General features: G+C 42.8%; 1 protein-coding gene and 1 pseudogene across 2 annotated transcripts; both read right to left on the reverse strand.

The window, feature by feature from the left end:
- Positions 1–657: 657 nt before the first annotated feature.
- LOC310830413 (vomeronasal type-2 receptor 26-like) lies at positions 658–8,726 on the reverse strand (annotated as a pseudogene). The gene is made up of 5 exons: positions 8,598–8,726; positions 6,517–7,377; positions 5,779–5,990; positions 4,188–4,314; positions 658–1,475 (listed from the first exon to the last, which is right to left on the reverse strand). The product of its transcript is annotated as a vomeronasal type-2 receptor 26-like (transcript).
- A 4,383-nt stretch (positions 8,727–13,109) lies between these two features.
- LOC310829212 (vomeronasal type-2 receptor 26-like) lies at positions 13,110–16,393 on the reverse strand (the record flags this gene model as incomplete). Its single annotated transcript, XM_083707448.1, has 4 exons — positions 15,539–16,393; positions 14,792–15,019; positions 14,132–14,258; positions 13,110–14,011 (listed from the first exon to the last, which is right to left on the reverse strand). The coding sequence occupies exons 1-4, from the start codon at positions 16,373–16,375 to the stop codon at positions 13,110–13,112; spliced, it is 2,094 nt and encodes a 697-aa protein (XP_083563574.1). The 5' UTR covers positions 16,376–16,393.
- Positions 16,394–17,849: the final 1,456 nt, after the last annotated feature.

Below are 17,849 nucleotides of genomic sequence, written 5' to 3' on the forward strand. Positions count from 1 at the left end.
CTTACAAGAGTCGCTTATCGCACTCGATATAATAAAATAAAGAAAGAGGGCATGTGGGAGTCATCCAGCCAAGGCAGAGGCTTGTAAAAACTGCAGGGCCCCCCTGACATTCCTCTGGGCAATGATTACCTTATACGGAGAGGGGAGTGTCAAGCCTTGACTGGATGAGGTAACAGGAGACTTTGGAAAAACGGCCATGCGGCTGGGAGAACAAAGGAGATAATAAAAAGTTGCCGGAGGAGAAAGGCTGGAAGGAGCAGCTCTCCAGCATTATGAAAATACACGCTGCCTCATTGTGTCTTTTTTCTATGCTATGCTAAGCACCACCTGACTGGCTGGCTCCAACAATGGTTGGACGGTGTTCTCGAAGCTACAAACATGAGTCTGACCAAACTGCGGGAGGCAGTGGAAGACAGAAGTGCCTGGCGTGCTCTGGTTCATGGGGTCACGAAGAGTCGGACACGACTAAACAACAACAAATGTATGATTGTCTTCCTCAAAGCAAATAAGTCAATTTTACAAAGGAAATTTTAACTATGGGAATTTGGAGTCTAGAAAAAATTGTTAAGGGGAGCAGCTGAACTTATATTTCCAACTATTCTACTGTAAACACAGAGAAAAACACAAAATACAGCAGATGACAGGTTTCTCATTTCTTTAATTTTTCTTCCTTATTAGCTGTTCTCTATTGTTCAGCTCAGGACTCAGAATGACAATGTAACATTTGGGGAAGAAGATGCAAGCCGGCAACCCACCACTGGAGGCTAAGATGGAGAAGATCTCCACAGCTACCATATATTTTCCCTTGGTGCTCAGGTAGGAAGGAATAAAGGACAGCCAAACACTGCAGAAGACCAACATGCTGAAAGTGATAAACTTGGCTTCGTTGAAATGTCTGGTAACTTCCTGGCAAGGAAAGCCACAGCAAAACTGACAGTGGCCAGGCAGCTCATGTAGATGAGGACACAGTAAAACATGGCCACAGGCCCTTCATTACATTCTAGTATAATTTGTTCTGTCATTGAATGCATGTCCACATCTGGGTATGGGGGAGAGGTTGCCAGCCACACAGTACATATCCCTGCTTGAATTATGGAACAGGAAAGGAGAATGGAGTGGCCTAGTCCTTTCCCCACCCATTTCCTCATCCTGGATTCTGGTTTTGTAGCCATGAAGGCCAAAACCACCGTCAGGTCGGCCAATGAAGAGCAATGCACAAAGGAAACAGCGCAGGAGAGAGATGAGGAGAGTGTAGGTGAGGTTTCGGTTGTTTGCAATGACCATGGGTGTGTTGTGGTGTTTCATAAATGTACCTAGTACCAGAGCTGTGATCAAGGAAAGGGAAAGAAAGCAGCAGGCTAAACTGATGCCCAAAGGTTCCTTGTAAGACAAGAAACTGATATCCTTGGGTAGGCATGCATCCCGATTCCTGCTTGGATAGTCTTTGTCTGGTCATTTATTACAGTCATTCATATCTGGGGGGAAACAAATATATTAGGTCATAGATTTCAGTTTGCTGAAATGTTTACTTTCTGTCTGAGAAGAAAAGAGCTCACATGTTTAGTACTGTCTTATGCAATGCAAAGTGGTATTGTTGCAATCTAAGCTTTCTCTGTGTCATGGATATGCCCCTAAACCACATGAGACTGTGAGGGGGAAAGTCCAGTGGTACCTTGGGTTACATACACTTCAGGTTACATATGCTTCAGGTTACAGATTCCGCAAACCCAGAAATAATACCTTGGGTTAAGAACTTTGCTTCAGGATGAGAACAGAAATCGCACTACGGCTCAGCAGCAGCGCGAGGCCCCATTAGCTAAAGTGGTGCTTCAGGTTAAGAACAGTTTCAGGATAAGAATGGATCTCCAAAATGAATTAAGTATGTAAGCAGCGGTACCACTGTAGTCCAAAATGTTTAATTCTGCGCAGAAGGTTCAACAGGGGATAACTAACCTAACTAACCTAAAACAACTAAACATCGTACAAAGAGTTTGAAACAGTTTTATACGTTTGGCACAAATTCCACACATTCCATTTAGTTTAAATTTCCTATTCAATTGAAATGCTTTGTTTCCCTCACCCCATTTCCTCTTAAGGCACTTTGTTGTCTTCTTATGATTGGCCCAAATTACAAACAGTGTGAGCATGCATACTTACTCCCAGTTTAAACAAAGAAGCTTCATCGTGGTCTGCTAAAATTTTATTGCAGGATTAGTTTCCACGTCAGTATTTTATTTCACTCTAGTTACTGAGAATAGTCTGACCACAGTCAGAGCATGCTCAGTATGTCAAAACCTTATATGGTATAATTCTCAGTATTTAATTACTGCCGTATTCCTGAATTTAATTGGTTCAGAGCTATGTGGTCCTGTAAGTGCCACAGCCAGGGCCATTGCCATCTGAATGTTTATGCACACTAGACTGGGTGCAGCCTGTGTAAGTCAGAAGGAGTGCCAAGGCCCCCTCTAGATATGCTCAGGACGCAAGGTAGGAATGTGCAAAGAGAAAGGCATGCTTGGCAAATCAACATCATGATCAGCTCTGATCCGGAAACCAATATCCCCACTGTGGAAGGACATATGGATCCAGAATTTGCCTCCAAAGGCACCTATGGACTCATTGTGAAAACTTTGATTATGGAAGACAATCTTACTCAGCTATGAGTAATTGAAGAAGCAGAAGTGGGATCATTTTTAAGGGTGCTCCTGGTTGCGGTCAGGCCCCCAACCTGGTCCCCCCCCCCCGGCATGGGCGGAGTAACGCCATCATACCAGGGTGGCACCACGATCACCCTGGCTTTTTGGCCAATCATTTTTCTGTGGGGTGATTGTGAGGGGATATAAAAGCTGCAGCATGAGGCGTGTCAGGCACCTGCTTCACACTGCTGAACACCCACCCACCCTCCCATTATTTTATGTGTTCTCTGGCGTTACTTTGGACTTTGTTTGGACACCTGTCTTGTGCCGGGAGCCGTGTAGGAATGTTTGCATTTGGCAGATTGGCAATGGCCACTTGGCTTTCGCCTATCTCTTAGCAATCGCCACAACTTTGTAAGGTTTGACGGTTAGGCATTGGCTCATTGCTTTGTGGGGGAGGGGAAGTCAGCCATCTCCTGCCCCTCCATTGACCAAGGGTATTCTGTTAAAGGATTCCAGGGCCTGGTTCCTGTCTGAAGTCCGCTTGCGGGACGAGGGCCATGCCAGGCCTCTGGGGACACCGAGGAGAGATGCAGGAGGGTTTCCCGATGTGGCTTCCTCTTTGGGTGGTTTATCCTTACTGACTTCCTGCAAAAGGGGCGGGAGTCTGATATGGTCTGTTGCCAATTCCTAAGCCAATACCACTCACATTTCTGTAATCAATAAAGTTGTGGCCTAAAATTTTGCCCAATAACCTTAAACCAAAATTATGTGTCAGTGTGAATTTTATTCTAACAAGGGGCTGGTTTGGCAGCCTTACCACACAAGAAGAAGAAGAAGAAGAAGAAGAAGAAGAAGAAGAAGAAGAAGAAGAAGAAGAAGAAGAAGAAGAAGAAGTGCTTTGAACCACCTACCATCCAACTACTCTGTAATGGTTATGTGGGGTTGCTCGTGCGTAAGTTGCCGCCACTCCTGGCTAGGTGGCCTGGTTAAACCCTTCCTGGCTGGACAGCCCTTCACTTCGTGGCTGTTCAGTCACTAGCAGAATCTGTCTGTGGGCGTTTCTTGAACCTCTTCCAGCAAAGAAGCTCTTTGACGCCAAGTCGCCGCCTACTTTCCCTGCACGGAAGTCTTCTGCGCAGGGTGGGTTTGGGCAGCGGAGGACCTGTGCTCTCCTCGCTGGTCTCCTGCGAAGAGTCCTGGAGCCTCCTCTCTGCTTCCCCCACCGGCCCCCCTCTATCCCTGGTGTAGCGCTGATTATCTTCCCCAGCCGGAGACCTGCCTCACTCCTTGCTTGGCCCCTCTCCAGCATCGCTGTGGAGCCTCGCCTCCTCCGCTAGTTGCGATGGCAGTTCCCTGACATCCTCTGAATGCATGGTCATTCTCATTTGATTAGCATATTTAAACTATATGAAAGACAATGATCAGAAAGAGGCAGGATCACACACACAGTAGATTATCTTTTTTGAAAAGTAAACTCAGCCGTCCTTACAACACCTTTCAATTATTAGTGCTGAGTCTGGATCTATTTAATCTATTTATTTCTCCTACCATCCTGGTTTGCAATCTTCCCCTCTGCACATGGGATGCAATCGTAGCAGCAAGGTGGCTGACCCTCCTTCACTTTCTTGCTGGATCCTGGAAGACATCTCTCAGTACAGAGAGAAAGAGGCCGAGTCTATTCCGTAAATGAAAGAGCAGAAGGATCAGCAAGAGAACAATGAGTTTGGAAATCTTGATGTTCCTGTAAAAGGTAAAGGTAAAGGTACCCCTGCCCGTACGGGCCAGTCTTGACAGACTCTGGGGTTGTGCGCCCATCTCACTCAATAGGCCAGGGGCCAGCGCTGTCCGGAGACACTTCCGGGTCACGTGGCCAGCGTGACATCGCTGCTCTGGCGAGCCAGAGCTGCACACGGAAACGCCGTTTACCTTCCCGCTGGTAAGCGGTCCCTATTTATCTACTTGCACCCGGAGGTCCTTTCGAACTGCTAGGTTGGCAGGTGCTGGGACTGAGCAGCGGGAGCGCACCCCGCCGCAGGGATTCGAACCACCGACCTTTCGATCGGCAAGTCCTAGGCGCTGAGGCTTTAACCCACAGCGCCACCTGCGTCCCTAAAGTAACGTTTTGTCAGAAGTGGGATTCGAACCCACGCCTCCAGGGGAGACTGCGACCTGAACGCAGCGCCTTAGACCGCTCGGCCATCCTGACAGTTGATGTTCCTGAGCCCCTCTCTATTTTACTAAGCTGAGTCAGCATTCCAACAATATGTAAAATGGTTTTTTTTTTTTTTAGTACAGAGGTACCTTGGGTTACATACACTTCAGGTTACATACGCTTCAGGTTACAGACTCCGCTAACCCAGAAATAGTTCTTCAGGTTAAGTACTTTGCTTCAGGATGAGAACAGAAATTGTGCTCCGGCGCCGCCGCAGCAGCAGGAGGCCCAATTAGCTAAACTGGTGCTTCAGCTTAAGAACAGTTTCAGGTTAAGAATGGACCTCCAGAACGAATTCAGTACTTAACCCGAGGTACCACTGTAGTAGTAATGTTTGAAGTGATGTCATAGTCCCTCTATTGTTCTGGGATGTATAGCTGTTGTGATTACATAGCAGTTCCCCACTTTTTAGCAAGAAAGGCAAAATCTTGCGCGTTATCCTCTTCTCCTCAGTTAAAAACCAGTATTTTATAGTTGTTAAGAAATATTTATAAAATATTTATGAATATAATAAAATATTTGCATTTATTCCTTGAATGACTTCTAGCAGTAACCTTTTGGCTCTTAATCTGGTACTTGGATGAAGAAGTGTTTATCACTACCCTAAGGAGTCTCAAAGTGGCTAACATTCTCCTTTCCCTTCCTCCCCCACAACAAAAACTCTGTGAGGGGGAGAGGCTTCAGAGAAGTGTGACTAGCCCAAGGTCACCCAGCAGCTGCATGTGGAGGAGCAGAGACGGGAACCCGGTTCACCAGAGTACAAGTCTACTGCTCTTAGCCACTACACCACACTGGCTCTTTGTATGCATTGGTCATGTTCTACACAGGAACATGCAGTTTAAAAGACAGAGAGTAGACATGCAGGTGAATGATCATTGCTTAGGCAATACTGAATTTCTTTGGAATTATCTAATAATGTGGTCCTACCTGATTAAACCAACTGTGCCATGTTATGGCATCTTCATCAAGGATGAATGATTGGTCTCGAGAAGTCTGCGGCTCACTCTGTGCAAACTTTGGTTGGAGAATATTATCCAATTGACAATATCTAAGCTAGATACCACCTCTCCATTCCGGTTGATGAAGACCACATCTCCGGCCGTATTGTTAAATGAGATGCTTCTCAGAAAGTGATGGAGCTAGATTGAAAACAGAAAAGGCAATTGTTTGGAAAAGGCTGCAATTCTAATGGAGGGCAGAGCATTTTTTTTCCTTCCTGTAGGAAAAAAACAACAGAAATTGGTGAGGGTGATTCAGTCAAGTGTCAGTGGATTCAGGTCCAAGCATGGAGAGATCACCAATTTTCTCTCTTCCACATCCCTCTCTCTCCCTCTCCCCATTTTTACATCTTTCTTTATCTCCCCAGCCCCACACTTCTTTTCCTCTTTCCCTCTTCATCACAGGAGACACCACAGTGGTGTATGATCACGTGATCTGAGGGAGGATTTGGTGTATATGGGATACAGAGAATGCTGAACATCTCTCTTGACCTTTATCACTGCTTCTTATCTGTGAATGCAGTGGCATCTCAGTGGTCTGAAAATTTCTCTCATAAAAGCACTTTTTCATGTCTGAGATGAATGAGCAAGGTGACAACACTTTGGAAACCAATCCCTTGTGGGGGAATAACAGGCCTCTTCAAGTTGAGAATGTTTAGCCTATTACCTGCCAAAACTGTGGATTCAGTTTCTTCCCTCTCGATCCATACACCATTCATCTGTGCCTGAGTCTGGTTGTGGACATAGCATGTAAAGCATGGGCCATGGCATAAACAGGACTGTGGATGCTGTAACTGTGGCCTGTCATGCTCATTTCAAAAAATGATCCAGGAAGGTTCTCCAGCTTCTCTTCTCCGGTGCAAATATTCCCCTCCACCTTGTCTGAAGTCATATCTGGGAATACACATGCAAAGCCCTGTTGCCAGAAGTCCCTGATAAAACTGTCCCCATCTGGGCTGGAAGGTTTTCTCTCAACAACATACTGATGAAATCCTGGTGGGTTTCTGAAGTGAATCTCAAAGGACATACCACCATTGAATATTCCTGCATCCCAGTTTCTTTGAATGACAAATGAAGTGAAATTAACCTGGGAAGTTGTTAACCATACTTTACTTTTTATATTGTATGTCATATCATCATGTTCTGATAGGTATGTAAGCCATCTAAAAGTTGCCATGGAATAAGATTCTCCATGGGCAACTAATACATTAGCTGTGCTGCTAAAAATTTTATGGTTTATTCTTGTCCCCTGTTGTAGCATGCCATTAATTTCAGAAATAAAAATTAAACTGGGGACTCTTTCTATGAATGCAAAACAGACACCACTCTTGGTAAATATTGGGGAAATGGTTTGCACAAATCTTTCTCCGTTGTCATTATCCATTGCAATGACTCCAATCCACGTCCACCTGAAATGCAGAAGCAAAGAGAGAATTCCCTGATACTAAAGGGCTTCTGAGACTGCCATCTGGTAGAAGGGAAGCCCTGGGCTTTTATCATTCATCACCGGAGCAGAGCCATAAATGAGCTGAAAAGTAAGTGGAGGAAGAGAAGAGACAAAGTAGATTCCTTTCACAGTATTCATATACATTATGTGCTGAACCCTGTTAGTCTAATACACCCTTTGCCAACATTTCAGGGTTTGTTTGCCTCTCTCTCAGTTTTACAAAAGACACACATGCAGATGGGCTGAAACCTGGGATCATCTCCCTTTTCTCATTTTTAAACCTTTAATTTGATGACTGGAAATGGAACTGTGTCTTATATTATTAACTGTGTTTTATATTATTTTTATGAATCTTTTTAACACACTGATGACTGGAGCAGAGCATTGTGTCTACTTCACTTAAAAACAAACAAACTTTTTTATGTCATTGGAAAATTTGGGAGGGTCTTCTAAAATGCTTAAAACTGAATGGGGGAACATACCATGCCCCCAACAGCAAATTTCCTGGACATTTTCTGGTTTTGTCAGAATTGCAATTTGGGTTAGATGCACATTTCTTCTCTGGAGCTTCGTCTTTCTTCTTCATGATGCACATGCCCCATCACACAGCATAACTGTGCAGATTCTTCTCAGACTTTATTTATGAACATTTATTTCACTTGTGAATCAGCTGTTAACTACTTTTACTGTTCTCCTGCAGAACTGGATTGTATCTGCAGTTTGCCATAACTTCTCTATATCTTTAATTATGTCCAGTGGGCTAAAGAGGAATAGTTATTGTACTGGCTCTTACCTGTAAGGTTTTTTTTAGCTGTAAACAATTCCCCCACTTCCCCAGCAGCTTATTTGACATGCCCTCCTTGCTAATTTTTCTACTGGTGCCTATAATATTATTGCTTTTATCCTGTAAGTAATTACCCCTATTCCTCAGCAGCTCAATTCAGATACCCTCCTAACTAAGCAGAAAATGATGCATAACCAAAAACTGCTGGCGAGAGAGAAGCACACTCTCCCATCATTGGCATTTGTTATATACTGTAAGTGATCTAAATGTGTGTGTAATACAGGGGAGAGTTACATATTTTTTCAGCTATTGCAACCTTCCCCTTTATTCAGGTTTGTCTGTCTGTCAGTCTGACTGTTTGCTTACATTACAATTATGTACAACCTTTATTTTCCAAGGAACTCAAGGTGGTGTACATGGTTCTCCTTGCAATTTCATCTTCACCCGGAACCTATGCTGAGGAACCTGCCTCTTCCTCTATGCAAGCTAATAGAGGTATGGTACCTAGGTGTCCTACCTGCGGAATCTTATAGATATCCAAAACTGTTGCCACATAAAAGGAGATTTCAGAATCCAGTCCCCCAATGACCCCTGCCAGATAACTTTCTACATCACATATATAGATAGGGACAAATTTTTCCACCATGGATAAAAGCAGCAGTGTGGCAAGACATGTGCTCCTTGCACTGATATAGCTGTCATATAAGTGAAAGCCCAAGGTGATATTGGGTAGGATGTGAGGGTCTTCATTGATCTCCTTGACTGCAAATGCCAAGGCCACGATGTGCTGGTAAACTTAGGCACCACCCTAGAATGAGAGTTGCAAACTGTATCAGCAGGAACTTCAAAAGATGTATCCTTTTACATATCAACAGAGTAGTTAATCATATTGAGTTCAGTGGGGTTAACTCTCAGTCTGTTCCACTATTGAATAGCTCTTATCAATAGAAGCTTCTCTGTGATGTTTATTTGAAATCTCCTTTCTTATTACTTGAAAACCCTTATTTGGAGCAAGAGAAAACAAGCATGTTCCATCTTCCTGTTGACAGCTCTTGAGATATTTGAAAATGGCTATCATTCCTCCCCTCAGTCTCATCTTAGATAAACATACTAAACCCCCTCATCCGTTCTTCATAAGGCTTGGTTTCCAGACCATCTTTGTTGCCCTCCTCTGCACATGTTCTAGCTTGTCAATATCCTTCTTAAATTGTGGTGATCAAAACTGGACACAGACTTCAGGTGATCAAGGCAGAATAGAGCAGTACTATTATTTCCTTTCATCAGGACACTATACTTCTGTTGATGCAGATCCCTTGAACCTTTCCACATGTACTACTGGCAAGCCAAGTTTTACTCATCTTAGATTTGTGTATTTGTCCCTATTGTAATTCATGTTCTTACTTTTGTCCAAGTTTTAAAATATTTTAAGCTTAATAGTATCTAGAGTAGGGGTTGCTAATGTGGGGTAATGGGACGTCTTCCCTTACATGTCGGAAGTCTTGACTTCCGGGGTGGTGCCTCCGGCAATGGCGGAGCTCCTCCGATGGCGGAGCTCCTCCGATTGGGAGGAACTTGCTCCGTGAAAAGCAGGGTCTGACCGCCACGGCGAAGGCAGAGACCCATTGAAATCACAGGCGGGAGAAGCCTGTGAACTTGGGATTTGGCTGGCACCCTTTGCACCTCCCCTACTCATGGGGGAACCCTATTTTGGGGATCCAGAGCAACGTGGGGTGAGTGGTGCGGTGCTTTGAATCGACTGCTTCTTTCACGGTGAAGCCGCATTGCTGCTGCCAGAGAGCGCTGACTTTTTCCTGTGGACAATTGGATTTTAAACAACTACCCGTGAGTAGAACAGAAAATTGGATCTTGAAATACTTTAATTTGGCACCGAAGCGGGAAGGTTCTAAACAGGAAGTCCGCCTTCCGCTTTTGTAAATAGATTGTAAAGTCTCTGAAAGCTTTTGACAAAGGATTAAATTTCCATCGGTCAAAAATACAAAAACCCCCTTGGAAGCAGGAGAAGAGGGGGGAGCCTGCAGGAGAGAGTGAAAATCAAATTACCACTGCTCTGAACCTGGGAATGGGCTGCCAGATGACGTTTGGGGAATGTTCATTGACAGAACGGATTTGACAGCTAGCTAAAATAAGAAAGATACTGTTTCCATTGTCCTCTTCTGCGTTCAAAAAAGGAGGAAAAAGTAACTGAAAACTGAAACTATTTTTATTTGCTCGAGTTGTGTTTGAAAGAATTGAAACAAGTGGAGACTGTTTCCCTCTAGAGGGAGCATGTGAAACTGTTACAGGAGTGTAACAGGGAGATCTCCAGCTGCAAGATAAGGATTCTGAGAACCAGAGATTGACCTTGGACCATTCAAAATGTTGATAGGAGAAGCTATTGTGACAGTATTATATAAGATAAACTACTCGCTGGAACAGCTTCATAAAAAGACAGATGACACAATCTTTAAAATTGATAACTTGGAACAGAAAGTGACTAATTTGAGTCAAAAAGTGAGTACCAACACAGAAACAATTCAAGACTCGGGACAGGAAAATACCTTGGCAGGACAAATGGTGGAGGAAAAGGAGAAAGCTGTTGTTGTGAAACCTAAAGTCGTACAAGCGGGATCCTTAGTTTTACAGAAGCAAATTGAGGATTATAAATTGAGATCTTCCATGATTGAATCTAGCAAAAGTCAGATTTTGAGGATTGGATCCCGTCTTGGACTGAAGAAGGAAAGTTGGAAAGATCCCTCTGTCCAGGGATTGACTGAATTTTGGGACATGGGCTTGGGTTTGGAGGAGCCTGAAGTTTTGGGGGCCTTTAGATTTGGAGGAATCCTGAAATACGTCCTGAAACACTTTATGGACTTTAGTTTTAACCATGGAAATTTGGCTGAACTGTCCAGAAGGAATAAAAGTACTGTTAGGTTGGAGTTTTCCCGAGATTTGCTCCTGAGCATTAAAGAATATGAAGAAGATCTGCAGAAGGGACTTGGAAAAAATTTAAGAGCCTCGGACATAAGATCTCCAGGTTGATGGACTAGTGCTGTATGGGTGAAATTAGAACTTAGAAGCTCATAATAGAAGATCTTGTAGCCAAGGAAGACTCCAGAATGAAGAATGGTGTAGTCAGCATCTTGGAATTTGGCTGAGTGGATCTGGATTCACACCAGCCATATGGCATGTCTGCAATGGCTGCTTATTGCTTTTCTGTGGGATTACAGTTGGGTCCCCTGGCTCTCAGCCTCCTTCCCCTGTGCCTTGGGAAAGCATTTTTGCTCAAACCCTCAAGGGCCAATGCCCCTGTGATTCTGGAGAGGTTGAGTTGGTGCCCCAGGTCCTCCTGTATGACTCCTTTTTATTTTTTTAATATGCATTCTGCTTCAATTCCAGTAGGGCAAGGGTTGGGGATGTGTGGCACTCCAGATGTTGATGGATTCCAAAACCAACCAACCCCAGCCAGTATGGAAAATGGTCAGCAATGACGAGGGCTGTAGTCTAGCAATATCTGGAGGGCTATAGGCTTCTCAGCCAAATTTTAGAGGATTAAAAGCAGATAACAACAAAAGAAATAATATGTCTGCCTGTGTTTTTATATCTGCTGTAAGCCACTCAAAGTGGCCGGGGAAAGCCAGGTGGGTGGGTTATAAATAATAAAATTATTATTATTATTATTATTATTATTATTATTATTATTAGTCCTACTTCCTTCCATTCCTGTCTCCACTTGAATACCCTGGACCTTCTGCAAGGAGGGCATAATCTTACAGACAAATCTTACAGAGAAGCAGATAACAAGAAAAAAAAATGTTTTACTGTGTTAAAGTGGCTGGAGAACACAGCCAAATGAGTGGGTTATAAATAACAAATTTATTACTATCATTATCATTATTATTAGTCCTACTTCCTTCCATTCCTGTCTCCACTTGAATACCCTGGACCTTCTGCAAGGAGAGCATAATCTTACAGACAATCCTTAACAAGCATAGCCCACAGATGTCCACACAGAAATAAATGTTTTAAGGTTTAATGAGGCTTACTCTGATTTACTTGCATTCCCCATTCATCATGGTTAGATCTAATCAATTTTATCTGCTCATCAAACATTTGATGAAGGGTGCCAACAGTCAGTGGAATATCCAACAATATACTTGTCACATATATGATACGTATATGTATTAAGTATAGAGTGTTCAGATACATCACATGTGTTGGTGAAATAAAACTTTTCAATTGTTGCTCCCCATCTGTCAAATGCGTTGCACAGTGATGTCTGCATGGTCCTTTGCTGCCATCTTTTCCAAGGACAAGAGGGCAGAATTCATTTACATTTTCTTGTCTAGGACTCTGAATTTCTCCAAGGAGACATGATTCAGAAAAAATCTTGTGAGGAGGCGAACCCAATTCAATGGCGAGTATGTTATCTCACAGTACATTGATAAACTATGGAACTCAATGACATAGGAAACAATGGTGGGGACAGTGCATTTGCGGCTTGACAGTTTCCCACAGGCATCTGGTTGGTCAGTGAGAGTTCAAGCTGCTGGACCAGATGGGCCATTGGCCTGATTTAAGAGGATCATCTTCCATTTCTACGATCTTGGTTATGGATAGGTTGATGGTGAAATATGAGGGTTAGCAGTACAAAACAATAATTAATAAATGAGTACTCGTATATCCCATAGCCACAATTGTACAGTTTCACAGATCCTATTATGTTGAAAGCTGTAAGACAACTTTGATCATTCAGAATTAAGGACAGATAAAGATTTCCTTGCATATATTTTGACAAGAATGGTTCTGAGTCTTCTTGTCAGCACATGCTACAAGAGAATAATGAATGTGTAAACATAAGATTCTTTTATTCAAAGCAGATAAGTCAATTTTACAAATGAATTTTCAACTATGGGAATTTGGATTCTAGAAAAAATTATAAAAGGCAGCAGCTGTACTTATATTTCCAAATATTCTACTGTACTCACAGAGAAAAGCATGAAAGACAGCAAAGGGCAGGTTTCTCATTTTTTTAATTTTTCTTCCTTACTAGCTGTTCTCTATTGTTCAGCTCAGGCCTCAGAATGATTAAATAACATTTTGGGGAAAAGATGCAACCGAGCAACCCAACACCGGAGGCTAAGATGGAGAAGATCTCCACAGCTACCATGTATTTTCCCTTGGTGCTCAGGTAGGAAGGAATAAAGGACAGCCAAACACTGCAGAAGACCAACATGCTGAAAGTGATAAACCTGGCTTCGTTGAAACTGTCTGGTAACTTCCTGGCAAGGAAAGCCATAACAAAACTCACAGTTGCCAGGCAGCTCATGTAGATGAGGACACAGTAAAACATTGTTACAGACCCTTCATTACATTCTAGTATAATTTCTTCTGTCATTGAGTACATGTCCACATCTGGGTATGGGGGAGAGGTTGCCAGCCACACAGTACATATGCCTGCTTGGACTATGGAGCAGGAAAGAAGAATGGAGTGGCCTAGTCCTTTCCCCACCCATTTCCTCATTCTGGAATCTGGTTTTGTAGCCATGAAGGCCAAAACCACCATGAAGGTTTTTGCCAGGACACAAGAAACAGCGGTTGAGAAGATGATGCCAAAAGCTGGTTGCCGGAGGAGACATGTGACCTTCTCAGGTCGGCCAATGAAAAGCAATGCACACAGGAAGCAGAGCAGGAGAGAGATGAGGAGAGTATAGGTGAGGTTTCGGTTGTTTGCAATGACAATGGGTGTGTCATGGTGTTTCATAAATATACCTAGTACCAGAGCTGTGATCAAGGAAAGGGAAATAGAGAAACACGCCAAACTGATGCCCAAAGGTTCTTCATATGACATGAAACTTATATCCTTGGGTAGACATGCATCCCGGTTCTTGCTTGGATAGTCTTTGTCTGGGCATTTATTACAGTCATTCATATCTGGGGGGAAAGAAATATATTAGGTCATACATTTGAATTTGGTGAAATGTTTACTTTCTGTCTGTGAAAGTGATGATAACTACAGAGTCTGGATCTATTTAATCTATTTATTTCTCCTACCATACTGGTTTGCAATCTTTCCCTCTGCACATGGGATGCAATCATAGCAGCAAGGTGGCTGTCCCTCCTTCACTTTCTTGCTGGATCCCGGAAGACATCTCTCAGTACAGAGAGAAAGAGGCCGAGTCTATTCCGTAAATGAAAGAGCAGAAGGATCAGCAAGAGAACAATGAGTTTGGAAATCTTCATGTTCCTGGGCCCCTCTCTATGATGCAAAGCTGAGTCAGTCTTTCAGCAATATGTAGAATGGCTATTTTTTTTTAGTAGTAGTAATGGTTGAAGTGATGTCATACTCCCTCTATTGTTCTGGGATGAGTAGTTGTCGTGATTACATAGCAGTTCCCCACTTTTTAGCAAGAAACGCAAAATCTTGGGGCTTATCTATCCTCTTTTCTTCAGTTAAAAATCAGTATTTTAAAATTGTTAAGAAATATTTATAAAACATTTCTAAATATAATATAATAAAATAAAATATTTGCCTTTATTCCTTGAGTGACTTCTAGCAGTAAGCTTTTGGCTCTTAATGTGGTATTTGGATGCTTTGGTCATATTCTACACAGTGACATGTAGTTTAAAAGACAATGAGTAGACATGCAGGTGAATATTCATTGCCCATGCAAGACTGAATCACCTTGGAATTATATAAGAATTTGGCCCTACCTGATTAAACCAAACGTTCCATGTTATGGCATCTTCATCAAGGATGAATGATTGGTCTGGAGAAGCCTGTGGATCTATCCTCCCAACACTCACTCTTTGCAAACTTTGGTTGTTGAATATAATCCAATTGACAATATTCAAGCTAGATACCACCTCACCATGCTGGTTGATGAAGACCACATCTCCAGCCGTATTGTTAAATGAGATACTTCTCAGAAAGTGATGGAGCTAGATTGAAAACAGAAAAAGCATGTTTGTAAAAGGCTGCAATTCTAATACATGGCTAAGGTATCTTTATCCTGTGGGCAGGACCTACAGCAAGTGGTGGGTGGCGATACAGTCAACTGTGAGTGGAGTCAAGTCCAGGGATGGAGAGACCACCAATTTTCTCTCTCCCACATCCCTCTCCCTCCCTTTCCCCGTTTTAACAACCTTTCTTTAACTCCCCCGCCCCACACCTCTTTTCCTCTCTCCCTGTTCATCTCAGGAGACACCAGAGTGGTGTGTGATCACCTGATCTGAGGGAGGATTTGGTGTATATGGGATAGAGAGAATGCTGAACTGCCTCTTTACATTACAACTGCCTCTTATCTGTGAATGCAGTGGCATCCCATTGGTCTCCATACTTCTCCCATGGAAGTGATTTTCCTTGTCAGAGATGAAAGAGCAAGTTGACAACATTTTGGAAACCCATACCTTGTGGGGGAATAACAAGCCTCTTCCAGTTGAGGAAGTTTAGCCTATTACCTGCCAAAACTGTGGATTCGGATTCTTCCCTCTCCCTCTGTATGCCATTTCTCTGTGCCTGAGTCTGGATGAGAACATTGCATGTAAAGCATGGGCCATTGCGTAGACAGCACTATGGATGCTGTAACTGTGGCCTGTCATGCTCATTTCAAAAAATGATCCGGGAAGGCTCTCCAGCTTCTCTTCTCCGGTGCAAATATTCCCCTCCACCTTGTCTGCAGTCATATCTGGGAATACACATTCAAACGCCTGTTGCCAGAAGTCCCTGATAAAACCGTCCCCATCTGTGCTGGAAGGGTTTCTGTGCACAACATACTGATGAAATCCTGGTGGGTTTCTGAAGTGAATTTCAAAGGATATAGCACCATTGAATATTCCTGCATCCCAGTTCCTTTGAATGACTAATGAAGTGAACTCAACCTGGGCCGTTATTATCCATACTTTACTTTTTATATTGTATGTCATGTCATCATGTACTGATAGGTATGGAAGCCATCTCAAAATTGTCATGTAATAAGATTCTCCATAGGCAACAATTATATTAGCTGTGCTGCTAAAAATTTTATGATTTATACTTGCCCCCTGTTGTAGCAACCCATACATTTCAGAAATAAAACTTAAACTGGGGATTCTTTCTAGGAATGCAAAGCAGACACCACTCTTGGTAAATATTGGGGAAATGGTTTGCAGAAATCTTTCTCCGTTGTCATTGTCCATTGCAATAACTCCAATCCATGTCCACCTGAAATGCAGAAGCAAAGAGAGAATTCCCTCATACTGAAGGGCTTCTGAGGCTGCCATCTGGTAGAAGGGAAGCCCTGGACTTTTATCATTCATCACCGGAACAGAGCCATAAATGAGCTAAAAAGTAAATGGAGGAAGAGAAGAGACAAAATAGATTCCTTTCACCATATTCATATACATTATGTGGTGAACCCTATTAGTCAAATTAGCCCTTTGTCAACATTTCAGGGTTTGGTGCATCTCTCTCATTTATACAAAAGACATACATGCAGATGGGCTGAAAACTGGGATCATCTCCCATTTGTGGTTTGGAAACCTGTGCTTTGCTGAATGGAGAGGGGCACTGTGTCTGTTTTTTACTATCTTTATGAATCATGTTAACACTTGATGTCTGGAGCAGGGCATTGTTTCTACTTCACTCTAAAACAAACAAAAGTTTTTTTATGTCATTGCAAAGTTTGGCAGGGTCTTGTACAATGGATAAAACTGAATGGGGGAACATACCATGCCCCCAACAGCAGATTTCCTGGACATTATCTGGTTTTGTCAGAATTGCAACTTGGGTTAGATGCACATTTCTTCTCTGGAGCTACGTCTTTCTTCTTCATGATGCACATGCCGCATCACAGAGCAAAACTGTGCTGATTCTTCTCAGACTTTATTTATGAACATTTATTTCAATTGTGAATCAGCTGCTAACTACTTTTACTGTTCGCCTGCGGAACTGGATGGTATCTGCAGTTTGCCATAACTTCTCTCAAGTCAAGTTTTATTGCGGCAAAAGCCAGTGACACAGAACACCACAAGATCAAACAAAAGGAAATCAACAACAGCATCAAGAAGAAGGAAAAAAGAAAATTATTACACAAGGGAGCTTCGCAGTGTGCCATTCAACAAAAGAGATTTACGCTTCCTGATTGCTAAAGTGCAAAATTTGGCCACCTCATATGATATTGAGCTTGAGGAATCTTCCAGAAGGTATTTTCGTAGAATTTCGGGGGAGGATTCCAAATAATGTTGAAGGGGTATAAATTTTGATAAAAGCGGCAAAATAAGTTGAACTCATTCTTCACTATAGAATTCGCAAAATAGAAGGATGTGAGTGACAGATTCTACCTTATTAGACATACAGGGGCAGAGAAGCGCATGCATTGGTACCCGCGTAAATTTGCCGTACAGCACTGCTGAGGGCATTGTCTCAAAGTGGGCTCTGGAGAAAGCCCATCTATAAGCTTCGTTAGTGATGTTAGTTAAGTAAGGGGCAGCTGAAAAATTAGACCAAGCTTTTAAAGATCTATACGTCTCTGGGAGTAGGGCGTCTTCTTGTTGTAATTCGACATCGTAGAGTCTCTGAGTGATAATTACTTTAGCCTTGTTCCAATAAGAAGATTTTCAGGGTTTAGGCCAATTTGTTTGATCTTGTTAGTTATTTGCATAAGCCAAGGAGGATAGGGAACTGCGGCCAGGAAGTAAGGTAACAGTCCCTTAGGATTGTAATGGATTTTCAACCAGAGGGATATTGCTTGCTCCCAGACTTTTAATTCCACTCTGGGCAGTCCTGCCTCTT

The sequence above is a fragment of the Podarcis gaigeae genome (genome assembly GCF_964106915.1).
Source record: "Podarcis gaigeae genome assembly, chromosome: 13".
NCBI lineage: Eukaryota > Metazoa > Chordata > Lepidosauria > Squamata > Lacertidae > Podarcis > Podarcis gaigeae.